The 27,715-nt window shown below is 38.8% G+C and overlaps 1 protein-coding gene across 1 annotated transcript in view; it reads left to right on the plus strand.

Moving 5' to 3' along the window:
* Nucleotides 1–27,715, plus strand: part of GRID1 (glutamate ionotropic receptor delta type subunit 1) — a gene marked incomplete at its 5' end in the record, with an annotated part of 686,402 nt that overhangs the window by 568,053 nt on the left and 90,634 nt on the right. Inside the window, 4 exons of the mRNA XM_080823657.1 lie at nucleotides 5,486–5,587; nucleotides 7,021–7,218; nucleotides 10,689–11,013; nucleotides 12,229–12,367. Of these exons, the coding sequence (XP_080679783.1) occupies nucleotides 5,486–5,587; nucleotides 7,021–7,218; nucleotides 10,689–11,013; nucleotides 12,229–12,367 (764 nt within the window). The remainder of the gene's footprint in view (nucleotides 1–5,485; nucleotides 5,588–7,020; nucleotides 7,219–10,688; nucleotides 11,014–12,228; nucleotides 12,368–27,715) is intronic.

The following is a 27,715-nucleotide window of genomic DNA, read 5'->3' on the forward strand; positions in this document are numbered from 1 at the left end:
TAAAGCAGTTGGATTGCCTCTCCTCTCCTTCCCCCTTCCCATGAAAAGAGATGACAGTTTAAGAGACCTCTGTCACTAGATTATAGACCACAAAGCCCATTCTGCCAAAGGAGGCCTATCCCATTGATGGTTAATGGCCCTGCATTTATTAAAGACAGGGCCACAGAGTCCCAAATCCCCACATCGCACAACTCAAACGCTAACATGAAGAACATCCTGATTGACTCGGGAAATGTATTTCCCCGAGACCAGTGGTTTATGAAATTTATTCTTCGTTTGGCTGATCCCTTGAACAGTTGTTTGTCATAATCAGATTTTGAAACCATAGATCTCCTTTCTAGGGATGATTGTGCTGTAACCTCTGGCTCCATCCAGGCTTCTGGTCTGGGTCGAGCAGACCTCCTGGATGAATGAGAACCAGAGCTGTCTTATCAAATTGTGGCAGTTCTCGTTTTGTTTAACCGTGCTGGAAATTAGTTTTTCAGGCACTGATCTTGACAGGTCAGCTGTCAAAAGTGGGTGTCTGTGGTCATAAAATTCATCGATCCCATAAACAACATTCTGTCTACAAAATACAAGGAGAAGTCAGAATCGACGCCCTTATGTACAAATGAAATGGTCTGCAGCTGTATGACTGAGTGTCGGGACTTGTATGGGGGAAAGGTTTTTCTGGCTTCCCATTTATCAAGCCCATCAGCCTCATTTGGCATTCATTGACTGAAACTTTTTCCTTGGCGTTCTGAACCAGGAGAACCAAGCACCCTCAGGAGGGAAGGCAAATACAGTCTCTCCTGATCTGGGTCGGCTGCAAGTTTGGGAATCCGTTTAAAGGCTTTATTTTATTTAAAAAGAAAAAAAAAAAGAAGAAGAAGAAAGAAAGAAAAGAAACGTCCACTGGAGTCCATTAGATTGTGGTTTTTCTGTGTTCTGGTCTCATGTATCAGGTGTTCAGAGGGATGGTCTCACTCAGAAATGAAGGATTACTACTCTGGTCTTAAGATTTGGGCAAGAACACAAGGCTTTGTGGAAATGGGGGAATTCACTCTGCCTGCGGTGCTCAGCTTGAGACTGATGTGAGGGAATAATAAACTTCCCTGCCCAACTCAAGGATCCTGGTTCCTGGAACATGGTTGCACTTTGATGTGTTTGAAGGCAGAATTTTGGTTTCACTTTGAAGTATTTTTTCTTTCTCTGTCAGAGTACAGGATGCCCTGAAGGCCAGGGAGAGAGAGGTCTGTATTAAAAAACAAAAACACACAAAAATAAAAAACCTTTAAGTCCTCAATACTTTCAGACCCCCAAAAAAGAAGTAATTACAGGCTTGGAGGAATTTTTTTTTCCCCCTCTCATGTACCTGCACTTTGATTTAAATGGTTTTTGCCTTAGGATTACTGTCCTTCTTTATTAGTGGAGAAGGATTGTCCTGTCTTCATGGAGCTGGACCTCAGCAGTGGCCATTTCCCTGTCTCCAAACCCAACAGGTGTACTGGGCCCCATATCATCCTGGAGACATCATAGAATGGGAGACTCCATGCTAGATGAACCTGTAATTGGCTCTTCTAGGAGATGGGGATGCTGTGGCCATAGCTCTTGGCAGCCAGAGGACTGAATTTTGGGGGGTTCTTACTCTCAGACTGGTCATGACACATGAACAGATTATTTAACTCTGATCACTCCCCTCTATTCAGTCCTTAGTCCTACAAAGCATGTGACAGGATTTTGTCACCCCTGCTAGTTATTTTGATCAAAAGCTTATTTCCCTTTCTGTGACAGTAGTGAAAAACCTGTTGAAAACACAGAACAGTGTCAAGAAGTTGCAATGATTATTCATAATTCCACCACCTGGCTATATTCACATATTACCTTTTAACAAAGCTCCTCCCATGTTTACCACCACCCTTTTAAAAAACCATAATTAGGCTTTTATTGCACACGTGGGTTTATATCCTGATTCTTTAGTCTGTGATTATTGCTTTATAGCAGATTATTTCAAAGCGATTTTTTCTTCTGAATAGCCCCCTAATTATTCGGTAGGCAGGGAAGGTATTCTTATTTTAATTTTTAGATAAGAAAATGGAATCTTAGTGGAGTCAAGTTTATTCAAAATTTTAAGCACCATGGTCAAATGTGCTGCTCTCTGAGGTCACCCAGGTAAGTGATGGAAACACAACTAGAATACAGGTTGGTTGACTACAAAACTTATGCTATTTTCATACCTTCAAGTTCCTCTCTTCCCCAGATCTTTACCAGGTATAGTAAGTTGATCTTCAAGAGGAGAACATGGCATTCAAAGCAAGGTTGGAAACCCTGAGCTGGGAATAATCAAGGCAAGGTCTAGTCCAAGAGCCTGAAGTTCTAGACAGTTTATGAAAGGTTTTGATCTCAGGGGACAGGGTGACAAACCCAAGTAGCACACACAGCAGGGTCACAGATTAAGGTCCAGCATGGAAGAGAGTGGAGGTTATTTCTACCTCAGCTCTGTGTAAATGGTGGCCATGGGACTAATAAACACTGCATTGGCTGTGAGGAATGCATCATGCCAATGTACCATCTTAAATGGAGAAAACTGGGGGTAGACTATATGGACAAATTCTGCACAACCTCTACAACTCTCCTGTAAATCTAAAACTATTCTAAATTGAAAGCTTATTTAAACAAAACATGAATAAAAGTGTACCAGACCCAACCAAAGAGGGATGGCATTACAGGCTGGAGGGAACTGGAAAAAGCGTGCCGTGTGAGGTGCGTGAGGAAGGTGAGGGATTTGGTGGGGTTGGAGTGGACTGGACCTACGTAAACTTAAGTGAGGCTGATCATCAGGTTTGGATCTCCATAAGGAAGACCTTTCTTTTAGGCCAAGCTTCAGAGTGTTAAGATTTATTCTGCAGGAAATGGGAAGTCATTCAAAAATGTTCATTAACACCTTCTTGTTTATTTATTATAAAGGTACAAGTCAACACAATGGAAGAGGCTGTAAGAGAGAGGCTGGGAGTAATGAGATCAATGGGGAGGCTGTTGCAATCCTCCAGGGCAGGGGGCCTGCTGCCTTGAGCCAGACAATGAGCTAGAAGAAGAGGGTTGCGTGGGCAGGCGTTGAGAGACAGAGCCTGTGTCACAGCTGAGCTTAAAACTCTACAAGGACAGGGCTTCATCCCAACTGGTTTTTCCTGCCTCCATTCTCCATTGCCAAGACTGACTACAATCACAGTCAGTGACAGACCGTGGGTAAAGTTTGTTTGGTCAGGGCCAAGCAGAGCCCATCCCGGGTCTTACTCAGACAGGTGCTGGCACAGAGCGGAGATGCCCCTTCACCTGCACCACAGAGGTTTAAAGCAGCACATGTTAGGAATTCAAGCCATGCTACAGGGCAGAATATCTGGAACCTGAAAGAGTGTGTCATCATGAGGACAAATCGCCTTCATTTTGACTTTGTCAATCATCGGGATGGTTCAGGGACCTTCTCAACACCACCCCACCGGGGAGCTCTGGTGGATTACCCATCAGGGTTAAGCAGTTCCAATGCCTGGGCTAACCGATTAAGGGGATAAGATGTGAGCAGCCCAAACACACAACATGAAGCCCTTGGTCCATGTCACAGGGTCCAAAAAATGCAAGGAATCAACACCTTTTGTCTGGATTTATCTCATTTGTCACTTCCCTTTGACCAGCATTTTAATCTGATGCAGGACTTGATCCTGGGTCCCAGTGCTGTTTCCGAGACCCAGAGGGGAAAGAGCCATGGGCTTTCCTTCTCACTACGCCAGTTCCCAGAGTGTGGCATCTTTGATGTCCTTGAACAGGACTTTGGGCAGATTTTAACTTTGCCCTTTCCTGCAGTGCCCCTCCAATTAATTGGTGGTGGCTGTGAGGAGCTCCTCAGAGCACACGGCCATGCTCTTAACTAAATGATTCATTCATCACTGCCAGGCATCCTATTACTTAGGATGGAGTGGGTCTTAGTTGGTATTGTGTCCAAAGTGATAGCCAGAGTTTCTAGGTTCCTTTTAAACTGCTTCTACAACCACGTACCTCATTCTGATAGTCCTGCTTTAGGCCTCAGGGTTCTAGTATCTTCCAGGTAGTCAAAGCTCAGAGCCTAGAGCTTGCTGCAGATGTCAAGGCTCAGGGACATGCTGGGAGAGCCATCGTGTCCTTAGGTAGCACTGTTGGTGGCTTCTTTAGGGCACCTGGTGACATTTCTCCAACGGAGGGATAGTTCTTCTGCTCAGCTTAAGTGGGGCAATTGTGGGTTTTCTCTGATGAAAAGTAGATGCTGCCCACAGTGGTCTGCTTCAGTGGTGGTCCTGGGTCAGCAGCAGCAACCTCACCTGGGAGCTTGTTAGACAGGAATAATCACAGGCCCCAGAATCAGAGAGTATGTATAAAATCCCTGGATAATTTGTGTGCATATTACAGTTCGAGGATCCCCTGCTTTAATCTATAGCAGAGGTTTACAGTCCTGGCTGTGCATTAGAATCACCTGGGGAGCTGAAATATTCCTATCTAGCCCACTACAGGCCAATTAAATTCAAACCTCTGGGGGCGAGGCCCCACCTCCAATATGCTTTAAAAGCCTTCTTACGAGAATCTAATATGCAGTAACCTAGAAGAACAGGGTTTCTCAATGAGGACCACTGGGGAAGCATTACAATTCTCCATGCCTAAGTGCTGAGATCCTGATTAAGTTGAGATGGGGGCTCATATCTGCATTTTTTTTTTTCTTTTTCCATTTCACCAATTAGTGATTGAGAATCATTGATCAGGTAAGGCGTTCATTGTGGTTCCCCCTGCAGAGATGCAGCGAGGGGAAGCAGTCTGGAGAATATGTGTGTCTCCTATTTTTCCTGAGCCAGCAGAGGGGCTCCATAACCAGCTTGGGGGGCCCTCTCAGAGATGCATCAGGCTCTGGGAGAGGCTCTGCAGGCCTGGGAGCATACGGCACAGCACACGTAGTCTTGGCCTTACCTGCATATCAAGGAAAAATTATGAAATTTGCCCTACAGCGAAGACAGGCAGGGAGCTCTTGACCCTGCTTGTAGCAGGCATCAGGGTGCAAGACAAGCCACAGAAAGGGGTCTTTGTTACCCGCTTCCCTGCTGAGCCCCATCCTGCCCTGGTGGCAGCAGTGGGTGAACCCAAGGGGCCATCTGGCCTGGGCAAGTCAAAGGAGTAATTACAGAAAGAAGACACTATGTGGGAGACACGGTGATATGACCTCAGTGGGTGGACAGAATAAAATTAGAAATATTCATTCTAGAAAAAAGTTCTTACTGATCAGTTTTATTTTAAAGATGTAGCAAGTCCTCAAGTTCCAGATGGGCTAATGGAGCAAGTGGAGCTTTCTGCCACACCTTTATTCTTTTGAAGGTTTGAAGGGACTGCTGTCCTCCTAGCTGCCTGATTCAGGATCCCAGTTTGAGAGGCGAGCTCCTGAGGTACACACAGGTGCCTGTTCTGTCCCTCACACTCCCTTTTTCCTTCACAGCTGGCGACGTGGGACTCAGAGAAAGGCCTGAATGGCAGCCTGCAAGAGAGGCCCATGGGCAGCCGCCTCCAAGGATTGACTCTCAAAGTGGTGACTGTCTTGGTAGGATCATGGGCATATTGGGGAGTTTACCATTCAGGCTTTCGAGCCAGAGGCTTCTCTCTGTTTGGCTTAATGCTGGGTTTGGAGAAAAGGGGATCTTGAGCCATGCCTCGAGTGTTCATAAGGCCTTTATGGCAAATAATTTCGCAAATAACGAAGGAAGAGTAATGTTGGAGATTCTGCCCCAGCGCCTTCCACGGGAGGTGTCTGGGCTGCTCTAGAAGAGGATTACTAATCTGGAACCATGGCTAAGCTTCCAAGCAGGCACAGCTCTACACATTCCTGGATATAACCAGTATCTTGACCTACTGCTGGTCCTTAGGAGAGCTTTGCTCATAGCCAGTGTCCCCAGACAGATGCTTGGCGGAACACACCCCTCCAGCTCCCCTGATGGCCCCATGTGACACAAACTTCATAACAAAGACCTTTGTTGCCATTTGTCTGCATGGTTGTCCTGGCATCATGGATTTTTACATCCTTAAGAGACCTTAGAATCATCTTCCTATCAATTTCTTCCTTCACCTTTTTAGGGCCCTAGGAGACATTTTCGATTTACCTCTTGTTAACTGGTCAGACCTGGTTCAAATGTCCCCTCGGTCACATCAGGCATTGTCATCTCCTTGGCTCTAGAACCCTTTGTCCACAGTGTTCCTGCATTCCCTGTGTGCACATCACAGAAAAAGCATTATACCATAGTCCCCATGCCCCCAGTTAAACTGAGATCTAGTCTCTGGGGCTGTTTGCCAAAAGCCCCCTTCTTGTTCAGTTTTACAGGATTGTGGTGGGGAAGCCTGAGGTGTTTTCCAGAGAACCACATGCCCTACAGGAGTGCACAGGACACAGCAAAAAATGTGTGAATGTGGCTTTGGAACTGCGAGGTTTAATTCTGTCCTGTCCTTTGACATATGGTGTGACCCTCTCCCATGAATCAGAATCCATTTTCTAGTACAATCTGATAGATGTAATACTGTCTTCTCTCAATCTAATATTATAGAGCTTTTACTGTCGTTCTTTATCCTGGATGAGAAGTAACCACATTTCTTATGTGGGTCCTGAAGAATTACGATATTTCCTAAGGACAGAGTCCCGAATGTCACAAATAAAGGAATGAGAACAAATCATGTCACTCTGGCTATAGGATTCTGAGCAGAGGCTGGGATAGCATAATACAGAACAAGTAAATCTCCATTCCTCCATCAATATGTTGATTGGAGGGATCTTCCTATCCGCTGTGCTCTGAGTGTCCATAAACTGCTTTCAAAAAAAGGGCAGAGATGTTCAGACTCCAGGAGAAAATTGGGTAAATACATGCCGATGCTCTCAAACATTCTAGAGCTATGATTCATCACATTAGTTGCTCCAACAATCCCCTGGAAACATGTGTGTTGATAACCTGTTATTTAATTGAAGAACATCCGTTCTGTTGTCCTCAGGAAGAGCCTTTCGTGATGGTGGCTGAGAACATCCTTGGACAGCCCAAGCGCTACAAAGGGTTCTCTATAGATGTCCTGGATGCACTGGCCAAGGCTCTGGGCTTCAAATATGAGATTTACCAGGCCCCCGATGGCAGGTATGGTCACCAGCTCCATAACACCTCCTGGAACGGGATGATCGGGGAGCTCATCAGCAAGGTAGGTCCCAAAAGCAGGGTCATGGGGAAGGGCACCCTAGTCTGCTTCTGAGGTGATACCTAAATTGGGCCCATTAGGCAGTTAGGACCTTGGAACTAGCTAAGGAGATCACAGGTTACCACTCTTCACTCACCAGAGCTCTCTTTTCTTCAACCCACCACCCCTCCCCACCATACCCATTCCTGTTCTTTAATTTTCTCATTCCCTGGCACTCTGTTTTCCTTCTGTGCCCACTGCTGCCATTCCTTTCAAGCCTGTCCACTGAGCCTGCTCTGTCATACACCCTTCCTGCAACCTATCCCCACGTTTGGGCTGAAACAGGAACTTGGTTCTCACAGGAGGTTCTCCCTCATGGCCCACAGCAGGGGTGTGTATACATAAGTGCATATGTATGCGTGAGTGTGTGCATGTGTCTGCATTGATGTGATACATTTCCCAGCTTCTTAGATTAATTTCAGATAATGACACTTCCTCTCTCCTTACAACCTGGGTCCTCATTGAGACTCATACTCATGGTATGAGGCCAGTTCACTGTGTCCCCATCCCCACCCCGTCATCCCATGACCTCTGGGCTATTTCCTGGTAGTCATTAACGATGGTGGCATCTGTTCAAATTCTTCCTCTCTAGTGTTGCTGCTGCTACCAACTTTGACACTACAGACATCCCTGGGGCCAGCCGTGAGCTCCCAGTGTTTTGACTGCCTCACCATGCACGATCTTGGTTTGTGCTCCATGTCAGTGCCTGACCCCATGCATTTTGTCAGAATCTTATGTGTTACCATCACTGTCCCACTCCATGACTATGACCTGTTGTCCTGAGTCTCTTGAACCTTTGCTCCTTGAACAAAGGAGCTTTATAAACCCATAAAGGCAGACACAATCTCTCCAATTTCTCCTAAGCTTTAAAACAAATTTTTCCTGCAGTACTAATTTATATAAAAAATTCACCCATTTTGGAATATACAATTCAGTGACTTTTAGGAAATCTACTGAGTTATGCAACCATCATCATCATCTAGTTTTAGAATAAGTCCATCAACCCAGTGAGATCCCTCACACTTATTTACAGTGAAATCCCATTCCAACTCCAGCCCTAGGCAGCCACTGATATATTTCCTATCTCCATAGATTTGCTTTTGTGAACATTTAATGTAGATGGAGTCCTACAATATGTGGTCTTTTGTGTCTGGCCCTTTCCACTTAGCACAGGTATTTGAGGTTCATCTTTCTTTAAGATTTCTGTGACCTTGGGATACTGCATCCTTTCCTCCCTGGTGTGCCCTCCCTGTTCGACCAGATAATCCTGTTCCCTTCATCTTTTGTGATTCTCTTTGTTCTTAGTTTCTTATTGTACTGAAACCCTGACTTGATTATGTTATCTACCCTCTGACTTTGACCTCCAAGTTGCTACATACAATTAGAGAAGAAAATCACTAATTTGCCCAGATAGATATATGAATAGTGTGTGGGCTCCAAACTCAGGTAGGCCTTCAGGACAGCCCGAGTTCCTTAACTTGTCCTTTGTTGGACCCCTTGGCTGTATCCCTTAGAGACTGTTTCAAAGTTTGTCTTTCTCTCCAAGCAACCCAAAAGTCTTCTCTACTAAATTAAAACAAAGTGCTCCTGTATTAGGCAAAGAAATGAAGATTTGTGGGCTTGAAATAACTACTTCAACTACGTGTAAAATTCACATCTGTAGACACCTGCTCATACTCCAGGTTCAGAAGTGGCAGTGTTTTTCCCTGTGTTACAGGTCACCCCTCTTCTTGTGTCGTAAGTCAATCCCTTTGTCCTTCTTCTGGACCTGGCTTCATAAATTACTTTCCCTTCTTCCTATGTTGTAAAGCTATCTTGTTCCGCTAGATCTCTTCTTAGTCCTTAAATGTGCTCTGAATGACCCAAATCTTTAAAAAGAAATCCCTGGATCTTGAGTTTTTGAAAAGAGAGGCAACAACCAGAGATACAAATGTGACAATTCTACAGGAGAGCTTCACCATCATTACTTCCAGCATTTTTTCTTTATACTCTAGATATGTTGTTGGATTTCATGTTTATTATTTTATTTTATTTTATTTTTTTTTGGATTTTGTAGTTAATATTTGCCCCTCTAGTCCACATATTAAATCTGATAAAAATTTTTCTGATAGGGACGCCTGGGTGGCTCAGTTGGTTAAGCAGCTGCCTTCGGCTCAGGTCATGATCCTCAGTGTCCTGGGATCGAGTCCCACATCGAGCTCCTTGCTCGGCAGGGAGCCTGCTTCTCCCTCTGCCTCCATCTGCCAGTGCTCGCTCTCTCTCTCTCTCTCTCTGACAAATAAATAAATAAAATCTTTAACAAAATTTTTTTTCTGATAAAATCTTTTTATGTATGTTTTCCCAATTTATTATTTTTTTAAAGATTTTGTTTATTTGAGAGAGAGAGACACACAATGTGAGGGAGAGGGAGAGAGAATCTGAAGCAGACCCCTTGCTGAGCACAGAGACTGACGTGGGGCTCTATCCCATGACTGCAAGATCATGATCTGAACTAAAACCAAGAGTCAGCTGCTTAACCAACTGAGTCACCCAGGTGCCCCTAAAATAAACTTAGTTCTGATGGTATCTCCTACTTAGAAGTCCGAGAGTCAAGATAAGGATAATCATTGTATATTTTGGTTCTCTTGTGGTTGAAGGGGGGCACTGCTGGCCTATTATTGCCCATCATTATCCATCTAGTCTTAATTATCCTAACCCCCACCAGTCTTGGCCACTTTAATCTCACAGTCTAGTTCCATCTTAGTGGAGTCTTGGTCTATTTTTAAAATTAAGCCCATCTTGGAAAGCAAGTCTTGCAAAGGTACTTTTGGGTCAAAGTAAGGCATGCCCAGAGAGTCCCCTCCCAATATGGCTTTACTATATGAAGAATCAACCTGTATGTTTGAGAGGCCATGAAATAAGGGCCATGGGAGGTCAAGAAAAGTAGATAACCCTTTTTTCTTGAAGGATATTACTCTCTGGCATAGAGTTTACATATAAAATAACCAGGGACTGTGACATTAATGAGATTTCAAGTAGTTGTACAACTCACCATAAAACTTCCAAAGCATCTCAGGAAAGGGAGACATCCATGTGGGCTAAAGAGAGTTTGGAGAGGTTTGATGGCAGTATAGAAGGATGCAGATAAGCCTAAAAGAAGATAGAAGGGGCTTCTTGGTTGGGGCCAGGGATGGGGAAGAGGGAATTACTGGCAAAAGAAAGAAGAGAGTGAAAGTTTATGAGGATAACAAGAAAGTGAAGGAAAACTACAATTCAAACAGACAATGTTGAATTTTTTTTTTTTCCAATATTCAAGGTCAGTCGCAGGCTGTCACCTCTTGAATCCATTTCCTCTGGACAGAACAACCCAAAGGGTAGAGGGCAGCTCTTACCCCAGGGTGGGCCCCAGCAGGAAGCTGAGGACTGCTGTCTGATGAGTTGGTTTTGCATTTCAGAGGGCAGACCTGGCCATCTCCGCTATCACAATCACCCCGGAGAGGGAGAGCGTTGTGGACTTCAGCAAGCGGTACATGGACTACTCGGTGGGGATCCTAATCAAGAAGCCCGAGGAGAAAATAAGCATCTTCTCTCTTTTTGCTCCGTTTGATTTTGCCGTGTGGGCCTGCATTGCGGCCGCCATCCCTGTGGTGGGCGTGCTGATATTTGTGTTGAACCGGATCCAGGCCGTGAGGGCTCAGAGTGTGGCCCAGCCCCGACCGTCGGCTTCGGCCACCTTGCACAGTGCCATCTGGATCGTCTACGGAGCCTTCGTACAGCAAGGTACATTCCTGGTTTCCTGATGTTGCGGTCACATCTTCCCAGGGGCCTGGAGGAACGTGCCCATTGGCAGAGTTCTTAGATGCATTTTGGCAAAGTCATTTTAAATGCAATTTTATTTAATCTCTAGGACAGTACTAATATCAGTCTGTACCCGATTTCTCTGAGTAATATCAGATAGAAATTAAATGAAGTGACAAGGAACTCAACTTCAAAGCCTGATTCTCCGCTTTAGATAAAATTAACTTTGGAGTTCTGCTTTGTACTTTTCTCCCCTCCCACAGTAGGTTGATTGTTATGCACATGGGGTTGTCAGATTAAACTAAATCTTGCTTAAATCTGAAATCTTAATAGAAAAAAAAGTCACAATTGTTTTGCAATCATCTAAGCAGTCCTCCATCCATTCTTGAGATACAAAGTCTCCTTTCTCTGTGAAGTCTGGAGAGCACTTGGTAAGTTAGAGGATCTTGCAGTTTTGACCCAAGCAACAAATTGCAAAGTTCCTAATGTGAGTGTTGGCCTTGTTTGCACCATGGCAAAACATGTATCGCCTGTTTGCAAGGTTATATAAGAAGAGTCAGTGAGATGCTTTCTTCTGCTACCACCTAAGGGACCAAGGAGAAATAATTGGCCTCCATGGGGCAGCTACTGACTGCAAGTCACAGGCCGTGGTTTCTGAAAATCCTAGGAAAAAAGTTATCCAGTGAGGGCTGAATATTAATAAAAGCGAGATCTCATTTCTGAGGTTTAAAAGAAAGCTAGGGGACCCTCCAGGTAGGAGGTAATTCTATATTTACAGAATTCCTGAGACTACTCTCTATGAACTTGAAACTGAAAAAGGATCTTACATCAGATTGCAGCCCTGGAAGTAGGCAACACAGGGAGATAGAATCTTCTAACTGGAAGATTTTGATATTCAGAACTCAACTTTTGGTGTTTTGACAAACATCACATCACTAAAAGGCCAATTCTGGATTTTTTGTATTTGGTGGTCTTCCATCCCTTTCAAAGACTGGTGATCTTTGGAATCTTTCCCAGAATTGTCACAATCCCTGATAACTAGCCAGGAACTCACTTCCCTGCTCCCCAGCCCAACCCCAGTGGTGGTTCCCTAAGCCAGGTGGCGGGGTGGAGTTGCTGGAGCATTTCTGGGGGTGGTGGGGTGGTGCAGGGGAGAGCAGAAGCCCAGGACCAATCCATTTTGCTGGCCTCCTGTAGGTGGCGAATCCTCAGTGAACTCCATGGCCATGCGCATTGTGATGGGGAGCTGGTGGCTCTTCACCCTCATTGTGTGCTCCTCCTACACGGCGAATCTTGCGGCATTCCTCACAGTGTCCAGGATGGACAACCCCATAAGGTAAGATCCATTCCTCCTTCCAGGTGTGGGACCATTCAGCCCCGAAAAGCTGTAAAGGCAGAATGCAGCCTAGTGTCATGGAGGCAGACGGACTTAGATCCCAGATTTGCAGTTTGATTATCATCCTCTTAAATGCATGAAGAGCACCACTCCTCTTGTAGTTTACTTCATACACAATTATATAAATGCATAAATGAATTAAATAATACTTCTCTGAACATTTAAATGCTGCTTATAAGACTAAGAAATCAAAACATTAAAAATTAACAAATTAAATTTCCTCAGGCATTTAAATGTTGATTACAAACTTATTTAATCAAAATTTTCTAAACATTAAATTAAAATTAATTAAGACCACAAGTCTAAGGTATTTTTTCAAATCTTCAAACACCTTAAAATTATTTTTAAAAACATGTCATTATCACAGTGATTAGAAAACTTATTTTACTTATATTTATAAAAGTATGAAATTACTGAAGCCAGAGAATAAAAACATTTCTTTGTTTTACCAAAGTGTTAAAAATATGGCATGAAAGAATTTGTTCAACATAGTGAAATAACTTGGGAATGCCTTTTTTTTTGGAGCAGATTTCCACAAACTGTGTGAATTGCAAGAGAACTTGGGCAAAGTGAAGGGGTATTGGAAATGTGGTTACTAAAGTGACGAAAGGCACAGATATAGTCTACATTTCCTTGGGTACAATATTGACTTCAATATCACCTCTCACTTGATCCCTGATTATAGTGTTGTGTAATTTCTCTTTTATCATCCTCACTATCATTACACGGATGCTTTCTATCTACTGCCCTAACCGGTCATCCATACTTAACCAGCTTCTATGGCTCCCAACAGCCTATTTAAAAGAGTTCAGACTCTGGCCAGGATTCAATATTTAGTATGATGTTATCCAGTTTTATTTTTTAGTTGGCATTTTTATTGAGATAATTATAGATTCACATGCATTTGTAAGAAATAATGCAATGAGATATCATAATATCCTTTAACTGGTTTCTCCCAATGGTTACATTTTGCAAAACTATAGTATTTTATCACAACCGGGGTATCAACATTAATACAGTTGACTGATTCTATTCAGATTTCTTCTCTTGTACTTATTTCTCTGTGTGCGCATTGGATTCTACACAGTCTTAACCCATGTGTAGGGATCGAGCCCTGCTCTAGGCTCCTGTTCTGCACAGAGTCTGCTTGTCCCTCTCCCTCTGCTCCTCCCCCCTGCTCACTCATTCTCTCTCTTTCTATCTCTGTAAAATAAATAAGTAATAAATAAAATCTTTAAAATGTCATTTTAAGTATGTTATATAAATGGAATTATAGCTCTTGGATTGCCTTTTTCATTTAGCATAATTCTCTGGAGGTTCATCCAGGTTGGTGTGTGTCTCAGTCATTCATTGCTTTTTTCTGCTTAGTAGTATCCCATGTACCACAGCTTGTTTAAATGTTCACACACTGAAGGACATCCAGGTTGTTTCCCTTTTGTGCAATTATGAATAAAGCCACAATGAATATTTGTGTGTAGGTTTTGGTGTGAACACAAGTTTTCGTTTGTTTGTGATACATATCCAAGAGTGCAATTGCTGGGTCATGTGGTAATTGCATGTTTTATAAAAAAATATGCTTTCTAAGAAAACTATCAAACTGTATTCCAGACTGACTCTGCCATTTTGTATTACTGCTAGTGATGTGGGAAGGATCCAGTTTCTTTGCATCTTTGCCAGTATTTGCTTTAGCATCATTTATTGAAAAACAATCCTTCCTTCATTGATATGCTTTTGTAATTTGTCAGAAATCAGTTGGGTATATGTGGTCCATTTTTGAGTTTTCCATTCAGTTCCATTGATCTGTGTGCCTCTCCCTTCATCAATACCACACTGTCTTGGTTACTATAGCTGCAGAGTAAACCTTAATATAGGGCAGAGTGATTCCTCCCATTTTTTTTTTCTTTGTTCAGATTGTTTTAACTATTCTACGGCCTGCATGTTTCCACATAAATTTAGAATAAGCTTGTCTATGTTTACAAAAAATAATTTTCCATCATTTTGATAGGAATTACATTAATTATAGTTGAAATTGCATTAAACCAATAGATCATAACTTGCTGAGACTATCATGAATGGGTATTGGCTTTCTCAAGTGCTTTTTTTTTTTTTTTGCATTGCTTAACATGACTATATGATTTTTCCTCTTTAGCCTACTAATATGATAGACTACACTGATTGTTTTTCAAATATTGTGTACCTTGAATGAATCTCACCTCGTCATGACCTATGATTCTTTTAATATATTTTGGATTCTGTTTGCTGATATTCTGGTTGAGGATTTTTGCATCTAAATTTATGAGAGATATTCATTTCCACTTTTATTTATTGTGCTGTATCTGTCTAGTTTTGGTTTCAGGGTAACACTGGCTTCGTAAAATGATTCAGGAAGTCTTTGCTCATTTTCTATTTTCTGGGAGAGAGTATATAAAGTTGGCGTTAATTTATCTTCAAATGTTTGGTATAATTCTCCAGGGCAGCCATCTAGGAGATTTCATATTCTTGCAGCTTTTAAATTAATAATTAAAATTTTCATAGCTATAGGGCAATTCATATTGTCTATTTCTTCTTCAAGTCTAGTTGGTTTATAGTGTTGTCATGTTTTCCATTTACTTGCTGATCTTCTGTTGTTGTTTTATCAATTATTGAATGTGGGATATTAGTCTCCAGTCATTTTTTCAGAACTGCCCATTTCTCCCTTCAATTTTATCAATTTTGATTCATATATTTTGGGACCCTATTGTTAGGTATATATATGTTTTTAATTGTGTTTTATATTCTTATCAAATGACCCTTTTATCATTGTATAATGTTCTTCTTTGTCTCTTATAAAAACTTCCGTTAATGTTTACTTTGGCTAGTTCTCTTTTGGTTATTATTTGCACAAAATATTTTTTTATTCTTTAATTTTGAATCCATTTGTCTTGGAATCTAAAGTGAGTCACTTCCATACAAGATATAGTTCAATTATGTTTTTTAATCTGTTCTATCCATCTCTGTTTTAATTGGAACATTTAACCCATTTATATATAATGTAATCAGTGATAAGGAAGAACTCACTTCTGCCATGTTGTTGTTTGTTCTCTTTCTTTCTTTCTTTTTTTTAAAAGATTTTATTTATTTATTTGACAGACAGAGATCACAAGTAGGCAGAGAGGCAGGCAGAGAGACAGGAGAAAGCAGGCTCTCCACGGAGCAGAGAGCCTGATGTGGGGCTCGATCCCAGGACCCTGGGATCATGACCTGAGCCGAAGGCAGAGGCTTTAACCTACTGAGCCACCCAGGCGCCCCATGTTCTCTTTATTTCTTACACCTATTTTGTTCTTCGTTTCCCCCGTTACTGCTTTTTTAAATATTAAGTAGATATGTTCTGTATATCATTTTAATTCCCCTGTTGTTTCTTTTACTATATATATTTTTAAGTTATATTTTTAGTGGTTGCCTTAGGCATGCCAATTAACATCTTAATTTATAACAATCTTATTAGCCAACTTTATTTTAATAGTATTAAAAAATGTTTCTCCTGTATCACTCTGTTCCACTCCACCTCTGCCCCCAACAACTCCTTTTTGAAGCTGTCTGATCCCTTACTTTTTAGGAAGTAATTAAAATTTTTTTCTCCAATTTATTCAATGGATAGTCTTCTATATTCAATTTTTAAATTGTTATTTTTTATTGTTTTTTTACTTATTGAATAAGCTTCATTATTGTTTTAAAACAACTTTAGCTATTAGAATGTATTATTAAAATGCATGTTTATAGTTTTTAACTTTAATTTTTAAATTGTGATAAAATATGCATAACATAAATTTTATCATTTTAATCAATTTAATATCAATTTAATGTCATTAAGTACATTCACATTGTTCTGTAAACATGACCACCATCCATCTCTACAACACTTCATATTGTAAAACTGAAAGTCTATATAATACTCCCCATTCCCCACTTCCCCAGACTCTCGAAACCACTATCCTTTTTCTGTCTCTATAAGTTTGACTACTCTAGGTACTTTATATAAGTGAAATAATACAGTTTTTGTCCTTTAATGACTGCCTTATTTCACTTAGCATGTCTTAAAGTTTCATCCATGTTGTAGCATCTGTCAGAATTTCCTTCTTTTTAAAGGTAAATAACATTCCATTGTACGTATATACCACATTTTGTTTATACATTCATATGTGGAGAGACACTTGTGTTGCTTCCATCCTTTGGCTATTTAATAATGCTGCTATAAACACGAGTGCAGATATATGTTCAAGTCCCTGCTTTCACTACTCTTGGGTAAGTACTCAGAAGTGGAATTGCTGTATCATAAGGTAATTCTACGTTTAGTGTTTTATTAGGAACTACTTTATCATATTCTACAGCAGTTCCACCATTTCACATTCCCACCAGCAACTCACAAGGATTCCAGTTCCTTCACATTCTCACCCAAACTTATTTTCTGTTTTGTTTTGTTTTTATAACTGCCCTAATGGGTGTGAAGTGGTATCTCATCTTGGTTTTGATTGGCATTTCCCTAATAATTAGTGATGTTGAGCATCTTTTCGTGTGTTTATGGCTATTTGCATATCTTCTTGGAGAAATGTCTAGTTAAGTCTATTGCCCATTTTTAGTGGGTTGTTTTTGTTACTGAGTTATAGTTTTTTATGTATATTCCAGATATTAATCTCTCATCAGATATTGATTTGTAAATATCTTCTCTCACTTTATGGGTAACCTTTTAATTCTGTTGGTAGTATCCTTGGGTACAGAGAAGTTTTTAATTTTGATGAAGTCCATATTATCTATTTTTTATTGTCATCTTTGCCTTTATTGTTATACCTAATAAATTATTGCCAGATCCAATGTCATAAAACCTTTCCCATATGTTTTCTTCTAGGAGTTTTATAGTTTTAGGTCTTACATTTAGGTCTTTGATCCATCTTGTTAATTTTTGTACTTGGTGTAAGTTAAGGGTCCTGCTTCATTCTTTTGCCTGAGAATCTGGGATCATGATCTGAGCCGAAGGCAGATGCTTAACTGACTAAGCCACCCAGATGCCCATTCTTTTGCATGAGGATACCCAGTTTTCCCAGCACCATTTGTTAAAAAGACTGCCCTCTCCTCACCGAATGGTTTTGACATCTTTGTTTGAAATCATTTGAACATATATGGGATAGTATTACTGAGCTTTTTATTCTATTCCATTGGTCTATGTCTGTCTTCATATCAGTACCACACAATTTTGGGTACTGTAGCTTTGTAGTACATTTTGAATTCAGGAAATTTGAGATCACCAACTTTATACTTTTTCAAAAATTGTTTTGGCTATTTGGGGTTCCTTGAGGGGGAATTTTATTTTTTTTTAATTTTTATTTATTTTTTTAATTTCTTTTCAGTGTTCCAGAATTCATTGTTTATGCACCACACCCAGTAGGGGAAATTTTAGAATAGATTTTTCTATTTCTGCTTGAAACATAATTGGGGTTTTGGTAGAGATTGCATTGAATTTGTAGATTGCTTTAGGTAGTATTGACATCTTAACAATATGAAGTCTTTCAATCCATGAACATAGGAATATAAGATGTCTTTCCGTTTATTTGTGTGTTTAATTTCCTTCAGAAACATTTTTTAGTTTTCAGTATACATGTCTTTGCCTTTTTAGTCAAGTTTATTCTTAGGTATTTTATTCCTTTTGATATTATTATAACTAGAATTGTTTCTGTATTTCCCTTCCAGATTGTTCATTATTATTGTATAGAAATGCAACTGATCTTAGTGCATTGATTTTTTTTTAATCCTACAACTTTGCTGATTTATTTATTAGTTCTAATAGTTTTGTGTGTCCAGTTTTAAGGTTTTCTACATATCAGGTCATGATGTCTGACAGCAGATATACATCTACTTCTTTCTTTCCAATTTGAAAATATTTTATTTCTTTTTCTTGTCTAATTGTCTATGACTTCCAGTACAATGTTGAATGGAAGTGGTAAAAGTAGACATTCTTGTCTTGTTCCTGACGTTAGAGGAAAAGCCTTGAGTAAGATGTTAGCTTTGAGTTTCTCATATATGGCCTTTATTATATCAACATAGTTTCCTTTCCTTCCTAGTGCATTGAGTTTTCATCATGAAAGGGTATTGCATTTTGTCAAATGCTTTTCCTGCCCTGAGATGATGATGTGGGTTTTTTTTTCCCCTTCATTTGGGTAACATAGTGTTTTATACTAATGGATCTTTGTATGTTGAACCATTCTTATGTTTCAGGAATGAATACTGGTTGGTCCTGATGTGTAATTTTTTAAAAATATGCTGTTGAATTCAGTTTCCTAGTATTTTGTTGGAGATTTTTGCATCCACATTACTCAGGAATATTGGTCTGCAGTTTTCTTTTCCTCTAGTATATTTTTGGGGTTTTGGTGTGAGGGTAATGCTGGCCTCATAGAATGAGTTAGGAAGTGTTCTGTCCTCTTAAATTTTGGGATAAGAATTTGAGGAAGATTGCTATTCTTTCTTCTTTAAATGTAGATTGTATGTTTCTAGGAATTCGTTTATTTCATTAAGGTTTCCAATATATTGGCAGACAATTGACAGGTAGTATAATATAAATACATTTAATTTTCTCTCATGTCTACTTATGCATTCTAAATTGTTTTCATGATGTTCAGCATTCTATTACCATTATTACTGTGACTCCCCACCACCACCACAATTGGAAGTTAAGCATCCTCTTTTAACCTTTAGGCTTAAAAATACAGGCTTTAGGCTTAAAAATATAGGCATTGCTCTTTCTCTTTCAGAATCAAGCATGAAGCCATATATTTATATCTCTTCCTATGTAAGATGATACTGGAATATCTTTTTGTCCTCCCCTCCTGCCACCTACTCAATCATGTTTTGGTATTATAATCTGAGATTTTAGGCCCAGTTTACTATTGTTATTCCTTTCCTTCTCCTCCTTCTAATATTTGATGGTTTCTCTAATATATATATTTGGCATTTTCATTCTTCTATTTTATCGCATCTACATTTATAGTCATTATTTGGATTGAAGTCTATGTTCCAGGGATTTCAGTGACTGTTGAAAGTCTCTCTATTCTGTGATTTAGCAATTGTTCATATCTTTATTTTGATGAATTTTTATTCAGCTAGAGTAGTTATTTGAGCAACAGACCTAGCAGGAGTGGTATATTTTGTGAGATAATATATCTGAGAATCTTTTTCTGTTGCATTTATTCATGAATTAAAACTGACCTCGGTATAATATTCTTGTGTTATAACTTTTCCCTTTAATATTGTATAGAATTTGCTCTACTGAGTAAATTCTATAGAATTTGCCCATTGTTCTTCCTGTATGTAATGCTACAGCGAAGCATGAGAATACCTCATTCACCTCCTTCTTCTCCCCTCGTCTTTCCTTTCCTATCTTTTCTTCTCACTCTTTCCTCTATTCTTTCCTTTTTTCTCCATCTCCTTTTTCTCCCTCCTCTTCTTCTTTCTCCTTCCCTTTCTTTGGTCTTGTTCCTCCACTTCTTTTTTTTTTTTTTTTAAGATTTATTTATTTATTTATTTGACAGAGAGAGATCACAGTAGACAGAGAGGCAGGCAGAGAGAGAGGGAGAGAGGGAAGCAGGCTCCCCGCTGAGCAGAGAGCCCGATGCGGGACTCGATCCCAGGACCCTGAGATCATGACCTGAGCCGAAGGCAGCGGCTTAACCCACTGAGCCACCCAGGCGCCCCTCCTCCACTTCTTTTCATGCCCTTCTTCTTGCTTTTCTCTTCCTCCCTCTATTTTAATCCTTCTCCTCTTCCTTCTTCTCCACCTCCTCCTTCTCCATGTCACTTTCTTCTTCCTTTTTCCTTTCTCCTCCTCCTCCTCCATTCTTCATTCTCCCTCTCCTCTTCCCCACTGTTCCCCCTTCTTCCTTCCTTTTCCTGTTTTCCTCCCATGATTTCCCACTTTTTCCTTAGCTCCCTGCTCATCTTCTTCCTTCTCCCATTCTCTCTGCTTCTGATCCCTTTTCTTTTTTCTTCCCTCCTTTTTCTTCCTCCTTTACTTCTCCTTTCTTATGCTTTCTTCTTTGTAATTAACCTTAATATCTTTGAATTTTAAAACTTCCATCAATATTTAATGAGTTGGCCTACATCTCATTAATTATGGTTAGAATCCAAAACATGCAAAAACGACCTGATAACCTTAGCTCAATAATCTTGTCATCTATTAAATCTTTCCTTATCTATTACATCTTTTGCATTTGTCTTTGTCTTGTTTCTAGGAATGTTAACTTTTCTTTTTTTTTTAAAGATTTTATTTATGAGGAATGTTAACTTTTCATATGTTGATTCTATGAGTCCTCCATGTCTGTTATACTCTCTTTGATAATTTTCCATTCATTGTCCTTTTTCTTTTTATTTTGAGAGTATTTTAGTTTGTCTTTAAAATTTCTGATTAGACTTTCTCCAGTGTTCATATGTTTTTTAACAATGTTAATGAATACATAAATTCTCCTTGTGTATTTGTGTTTCTCCTTAGTTTTTCCTCCCTGCCACTCCATTAATACCTCTTTTATGTCTCAACCACTCTTTATGGAATTAATTCTTAATTTTTTGTTATAGTCATTACTATAGTGAATTGTGCCTATAGAAAAACAAATATTTTTAAAACTTCATTTCCTTTAGCATATACTTTTCAAACAATTTGTTTTTAGTGTCTTTGATGCAATATAATATATTTACACGTTATTTCTTTCATGCTAAATCCTTTCCTTATTCTTCCACGTTGTTTTGATGTTTAGTTTGCTCTACCTTGATTCTGGAGAACTCTTTCCATAAACAGGTAGGTATAGACTCCCTGAGTCTCCTAACAGTTCACCTGGCTGCAGGTAGAATCATCCTCTCAGATCTTAACCTGGTCTTCTGAGTTTAGCTGGAGACTGTGATGTAAATTCCCATTACAAGCCCTGTGCTTTAGTGGAAAACTTCTTTTTTAGAGGTTTGCCCTGATAAAGTTTCTGTTTCTAGAATCCTGATTGATGCAGCCCCTACAACAGTAAGAAAGGCCACTGTATTTTTTAACCTTTTTTCTGGCAGTGCTCTTCTTTCTGTCAGAGACAAATGCCAGTGAGCTGGCGTTTCTGAATACTGTATTCTGCAGAGACCAGAGTAATTCAAGGGGCTTCCATTATTAATAACTTGAACTGCTTTGTCTATGTAGATATAAAAGGAAATCCACTGAGATGATGCACTTTCAATACAAGATGAATTTGAGTCTTGCTGTGTCTCACTAATTTGCTTCCCCACAATATGTGATAAGTGGGTGGCATTCTTTCCTAGGTTCATGATATGTGATCCCCTGTAGTTTCCAAAATTACATGGTCATTTCAGTAGGTATCTAGAAGGCTTAAAGATGGATATCTGTCCTCTCTTTACTGATGAATTTTTCTTATTAATCCAAATGGTCTTCAGCCTATACATTTCAAACTAATATAAAACCATTCAATAATGATTATAATATGCCTTATAAATGTTCATATTCACTGTCCATGTAAGTGCCCTAGTCTTTAAAACCTATAAATTCCTTTAAAGGCATAGGGAAATTTGGTATCCAAGAGAGACTGAATTTTTTTAGAGAATAGATATATACTTAATAATTGCCTTAAGCAATTTTCAGCTTTTTTGTTTGGAGTGGGTATGAGGTCCATTCAGGGGAGGGGGCATATCTTATAATTACTTTTTATCTCCATTACAATTACAAAAAAATCTTTACCTGTTATCATGATGAAAACAGTCATTTGGAAAAAGGTAGCACTGACAGGTGGTTTGGCACTGTAAGCATCAATACCCTGTGTTTTTTAGGAAATGCTTTGGTTAAAACTTCTAGGTGAGTAGAATTCAGAGGGTTCACATTTAGAAGGATTGAATTTGGCCTAGAGGCTCATGTTGGCAGGCAGAAGCACAGTGGCATGACTAAGAGATATAACAGAGTGCAGTTGTAATGAGCATTGACATTGAAGCTTGATTGCCAGGCTTCAAATCCTTTCTCCCACTTACTAACTCTGTGATCTTGGGCAATTTACCTAATCTCTGTGTACTTCACTTTTCCCATCTATATGTAGGAGTAAGAATAACATTTATCTCATAGGACTACTGAGGGAGATTAACAAACATATATTTAGAACATTTACCTGGTGTGTTGAAAGGACCATATAAATCTAGATATAATTGTTGTTGACAAGGACCTTGGTAGTCAAAGTAATAGCTCTGAGATTTGGAGTCCTGGACTGAGGAAAAGCAGCGTGACTGAGAGATGTGGGCAAGAAGATGCTAGTCTAGGAAACAGACAACTCTGTTTTGGGAATGTCACCAGCTGGCTCAGTGACATTAGTCACTTGTCCTTTCTCATTCTTAGTTTCTCTATCTGTAAAATGGTGAGGTTGTTGTAAATGGCCTCATCATGATATTTAAGATGTTTGTTCATCTTTCCATTGAATTTGGAAACATCAAATTTGTAAACTAAAATGAGAAAATGCTTCCTACAGAAAAATTCTTGTGCTAAGCTTGGGAAAGATATGCAATCCATAAGAGCTTTGTCTTGTGTCCACACATTTATACAATTTCAGAAGGGAAAATAAAAAGATTGAACACCCCAGCAATCTAATTTATCCCAAGGTGATTTTCCCTCTAATCTTCTTGACATAAAAATGACCTTTATTCACACAAACTTGCTGTAAGCTTTTTATTATAAATATCTTTATTATTATTTGCAGTCTTATGATAAGCTAAAGATTTGATGACCTTGGGTGTGGCGATGACTTCTTAGGGACAACACAAAAGCACAACCAATCAAAGAAAAATTGATAACAGTTGGTCTTTACTAAAATTTAAAACTTCTGTGACAAAGATATTGGTAAGAGAATGAGAAGACAAGCTAGAGATTGGGAGAAAATCTCGGAAAAATACATATAAAATAAAAGATTTGTATCTAAAATCTATAAAGAACTCTTAAAATTAAATAATAATAGAACAAATAACCCATTTAAAAACAGGCAAAAGATCTGAATAGCATCTCACCCAGAAGATTTTCTTATGGCAAACAGCCATATGAAAAGATGCCTAATGTCATATATCATTAGGAAACTGAAAAAATAAAATAGCAATGAGATACCACGACTTTAGGATGGCCACAGTGCAAAACGCTGACAGCACCAAATACTGGTGAGGATGTGGAGCAAAAAGAACTCTCTTTCGTTGCTCGTAGGAATGGAAAATGGCCACTTTGGAAGAAAGTTTGACAGTTTCTTACAAAACTAAACCTATCTTTATCATATGATCCAGCAGTCACACTCTGGTATTTACCCAAAGGAATTGAAGTCACATATCTATACAAAAACTTGCATATGAATTTTTATGACAGCTTTACTTGTAATTACTAAAATGTGGAAGCCAGAAGTGACTAGATAAACTCAGGTACATCCACACAATGAAATATTTTTCAATACTAAAATGAGCTATCAAGTTATGGAAAGACATGGGGGAACTTTAAATGCATACTAATTATAAATTATTTATACCTATAATATTAATTTGTGGTATTATTTATATGTAATTATACATAAATATTACATTTATTTATATATTGATAAATTATTAAGTGTATTTTTTTAAATGTAGAGAAAGAGAAAAATATATATGAGTTTTACTAAGACCTATCTTACATTTAAGATATATTTGTAGATAAAATGAGAAGTGTATTATATATATTTGTAGATAAAATATGAAGGGCCGGACTAGTTGTCAATTAGGCCAAATGAAGCCAACTTACCAGTTTTTCTTTTATTGATCATGTTTTTGGTGTTGTATCTAAGAAGTCATGGTCAAACTTAATGTGGATCAAGCTGTTTGCAAAGTGAACTTAAAGATTGTTTATATATGGATTATTGTTAATTTGGATGTGAAGTTCACATTTTTAAAATTAATATATGGTTAAAGACATTGAACAGGAATCATAAACAGTTGGATATGGTGTGAGTTTCCCTCACAAGCTGTTTGTTTGTTTTTAATATGTCAGCATAGTGGTTTTTTTAATTTAATTTTATTTTTTCAGTGTTCCAAGATTCGTTGTTTAAGCACCACACCTAGTGCTCCATGCAATACGTGCCCTCTTTAATACCTACCACCAGGCTCACCCAACCCCCGCTCCCCTCTAAAACCCTCAGTTTGTTTCTCAGAGTCCACAGTCTCTCGTTGTTTGTCTCCCTCTCCAGTTTCCCCCAACTCCCTTCTCCTCTCCAACTCCCAGTGTCCTCCGTGTTATTCCTTATGCTCCACAAGTAAGTGAAACCATATGATAATTGACTCTCTCTGCTTGACTTATTTCACTCAGCAGATTATTCTGAGGATAAAGTTTTAAATATTAAATCTGAATGACGTTGGTGGTGCTAGCACTCCTCTGGTTCCCTCTGGTTCCACCATCCTGTTGTGTTTTTGTTTCTGTTTTTTACACATGCTGGTTTCTCAGTCTCATATACCCACCTTCCAACCATCAAGTTACTCAAGTTGGTCACCTGTGACAGAGATCTGAATGACTGAAGTCCTGTATACATTCTCGCTATTCAAACCATGTCCCACAGACTGGGTCTCATCTCAGATTTCGTGATTCAAAATTTGTATCTAAGTATCCAAGTGATTTCTATTTACATTAAAGTTTGGAAAGCATTGCCTTTAATTAGAAAAAATGATCTGTAAAATTCTAATAGGGTGAAGGGATTGGCAGCATCTAACAAATGCATTTTGACAAAGCTACACATCAGTTCCTGCCTTGGGGGCACCACAAACTAGGAAAGGATGGGGTGTACATTCATGGTACTCATAAAAAAGAATGTGGGACTTCTTTTACCTGTCATGATGGAGTAGCAGGTATCTGACTAAACTTTCCAACATCAACAACAATAAAACCTGAGGAAAAAAATTGCTGTCTGTAAGCGTTTTAAACTTAAAGTCACAGATAGATTAAAAGGGAAGGGAAAAGATAGACCATGCAAACAGTAAGCAAAAGAAAGTTGGTGAGGATATCTCAGTATTCAAGTAGACCTCATAGTTGACCCTTGACCAATGTGGTGTTGGGGGTGTTGACCACTGCACAGCCAAAAATTTGCATGTAGCTCTTTTTAAAAATTTTTATTTATTTTTTTAAAATTTCTTTTCAATGTTCCAGAATTCATTGTTTATGCACCACACCCAGTGCTCCATGCAATATGTGCCCTCCATAATACACACCACCAGGCTCACCATATAACTTTGACTCTCCAAAAACTTAACTACTAATGGCCTACCGTTGACCAGAAGCCTTACTGATAACATAGTCAGTTAACACATATTTGTGTATGTTATGTGTATTATATGTCATATTACTACAATAAAGTAAGCTAGAGAAAAGAAAATGTTATTAAGAAAATCATAAGGAAGAGAAAATACATTTACAGTACTATACTGTATTTATTAAAAAAAAAATCCACAGATAAGTGGACCCACACAGTTCAAACCTATGTTGTCTAAGGGTTAACTGTATACCATACAGTATTATAAGGAATAAAGAGGAATAGTATATGATGATAAAGAGAGCAATTGTACCAGGAAAACAATTCTAAATATGTACACACCTAATAAGGAAGCATCAAAAAGTCTATGACGTAAAATTAGACAAGTCTAATGGGAGAAACAGAAAAATCTAAAATAGTTCAAAATTTAACTTCATTCTATTAGAAATTGACCTCTCAAGTAAACAAAAGACCAGTAAGGCTGTAGAAGATCTGAACAACACTATCAACCAACTTGACATGGTTGACATTTATAGAATACTACACCCAACAATTGCAGAATACACATTTCTTTCAAGTATACAGGGAACATCCAGCAAGACAGATAGTTTCTTGGGCCATAACATTAAATCTCAATCAATTTCAAAAAAGTAAAATCTTACAGAGTATATTCTACCAGTATAATTAAGTTAAATTAGAAAATAATAAAAACAATCTAGAAAATCCCCAGTGAAATTTAAATAACATAGTTCTAAACCTATGGGTCAAAGAAAAAAAAATCACAAAAGAAATCACAAAAGAAATATAAACAATATTTCTAATAATGAAAATAAAACATATCAAAAATTTGTGTAATACTGCTAAAATGTGCTTAAAGGAAAGTTTATGGCTTTATTTTTTTTTAATTTTACTTTATCTTTTTTAAAGATTTTATTTATTTGACAGACAGATCACAAGTAGGCAGAGAGAGAGAGGGGAGGAAGCAGGCTCCCTGCTGAGCAGAGAGCCCGATGCGGGGCTTGATCCCAGGACCCTGAGATCATAACCTGAGCCAAAGGCAGATGCTTTAACCCACTGAGCCACCCAGGCGCCCCAAGTTTATGGTTTTAAATGCCTATTAAGAATAGGGGCACCTCTGTGGCTCAGTGGGTTAAAGCCTCTGCCTTCAGCTCTGGTCATGATCCCAGTGTCCTGGGATCGAGCCCCGCGTCGGGCTCTCTGCTTAGCAGGAAGCCTCTTCCTCCTCTCTCTCTGCCTGCCTCACTGCCTACTTGTGATCTCTGTCTGTCAAATAAATAAATAAAATCATAAAAAAAGAAGCCAAACAGTACTTAAATTCATGATTCTTAGTTCCCCCTTTAAAAGGATAGAAAAGTAAGAATAAGCTAAACTTAAAATAATTTTAAAGAAAGAAATGGAATATGTACGATCATATAGAAAATTAGCAAAAATGAAAGTTGGTTTTTTGATAAATTTAATATGTTGGTAAACTCCAAGCAAGACTAATCAAGAAAAATAAATGAAAAAAAGAAGAAAAATAAATGAAAGAAAACTGAAATGATCAATATTAGGAATGCAAGTGGGGATTTCACTTTAGATCTTGTGGACATTAAAAAGATACTAAGGCAATATTTTGAAAGTTGTTTAGCAACTTTATGCCAATGAATTAAACAACTTAGATGAATATAGATACAGTTTTTTGAAAAACACAAGTTATAAAAACTGATTTGAAAAGAGATAGAAATCTGAATATCTATATATCAAAGATAGTGGATTTGTAAGCCTCACCACAAAGAAATTCCAGGCCCAGATGGCTTCACTGGTGAGATCTATCCAGCATTCAAAGAACTGAGACTAATCGTAAGCTCTTTCAGAAAATGAAAGAGCAGAAATGTTTTTAAATTCATTTAATGAAACTGCCATCACTCTATATCAAAAACTGAAAAAGATAGGACAAGAAAAGAAAATTATTGGCCAGTATCCCCCACAAACT

The sequence above is a fragment of the Martes martes genome (genome assembly GCF_963455335.1).
Source record: "Martes martes genome assembly, chromosome: 14".
Taxonomy (NCBI): Eukaryota; Metazoa; Chordata; class Mammalia; order Carnivora; family Mustelidae; genus Martes; species Martes martes.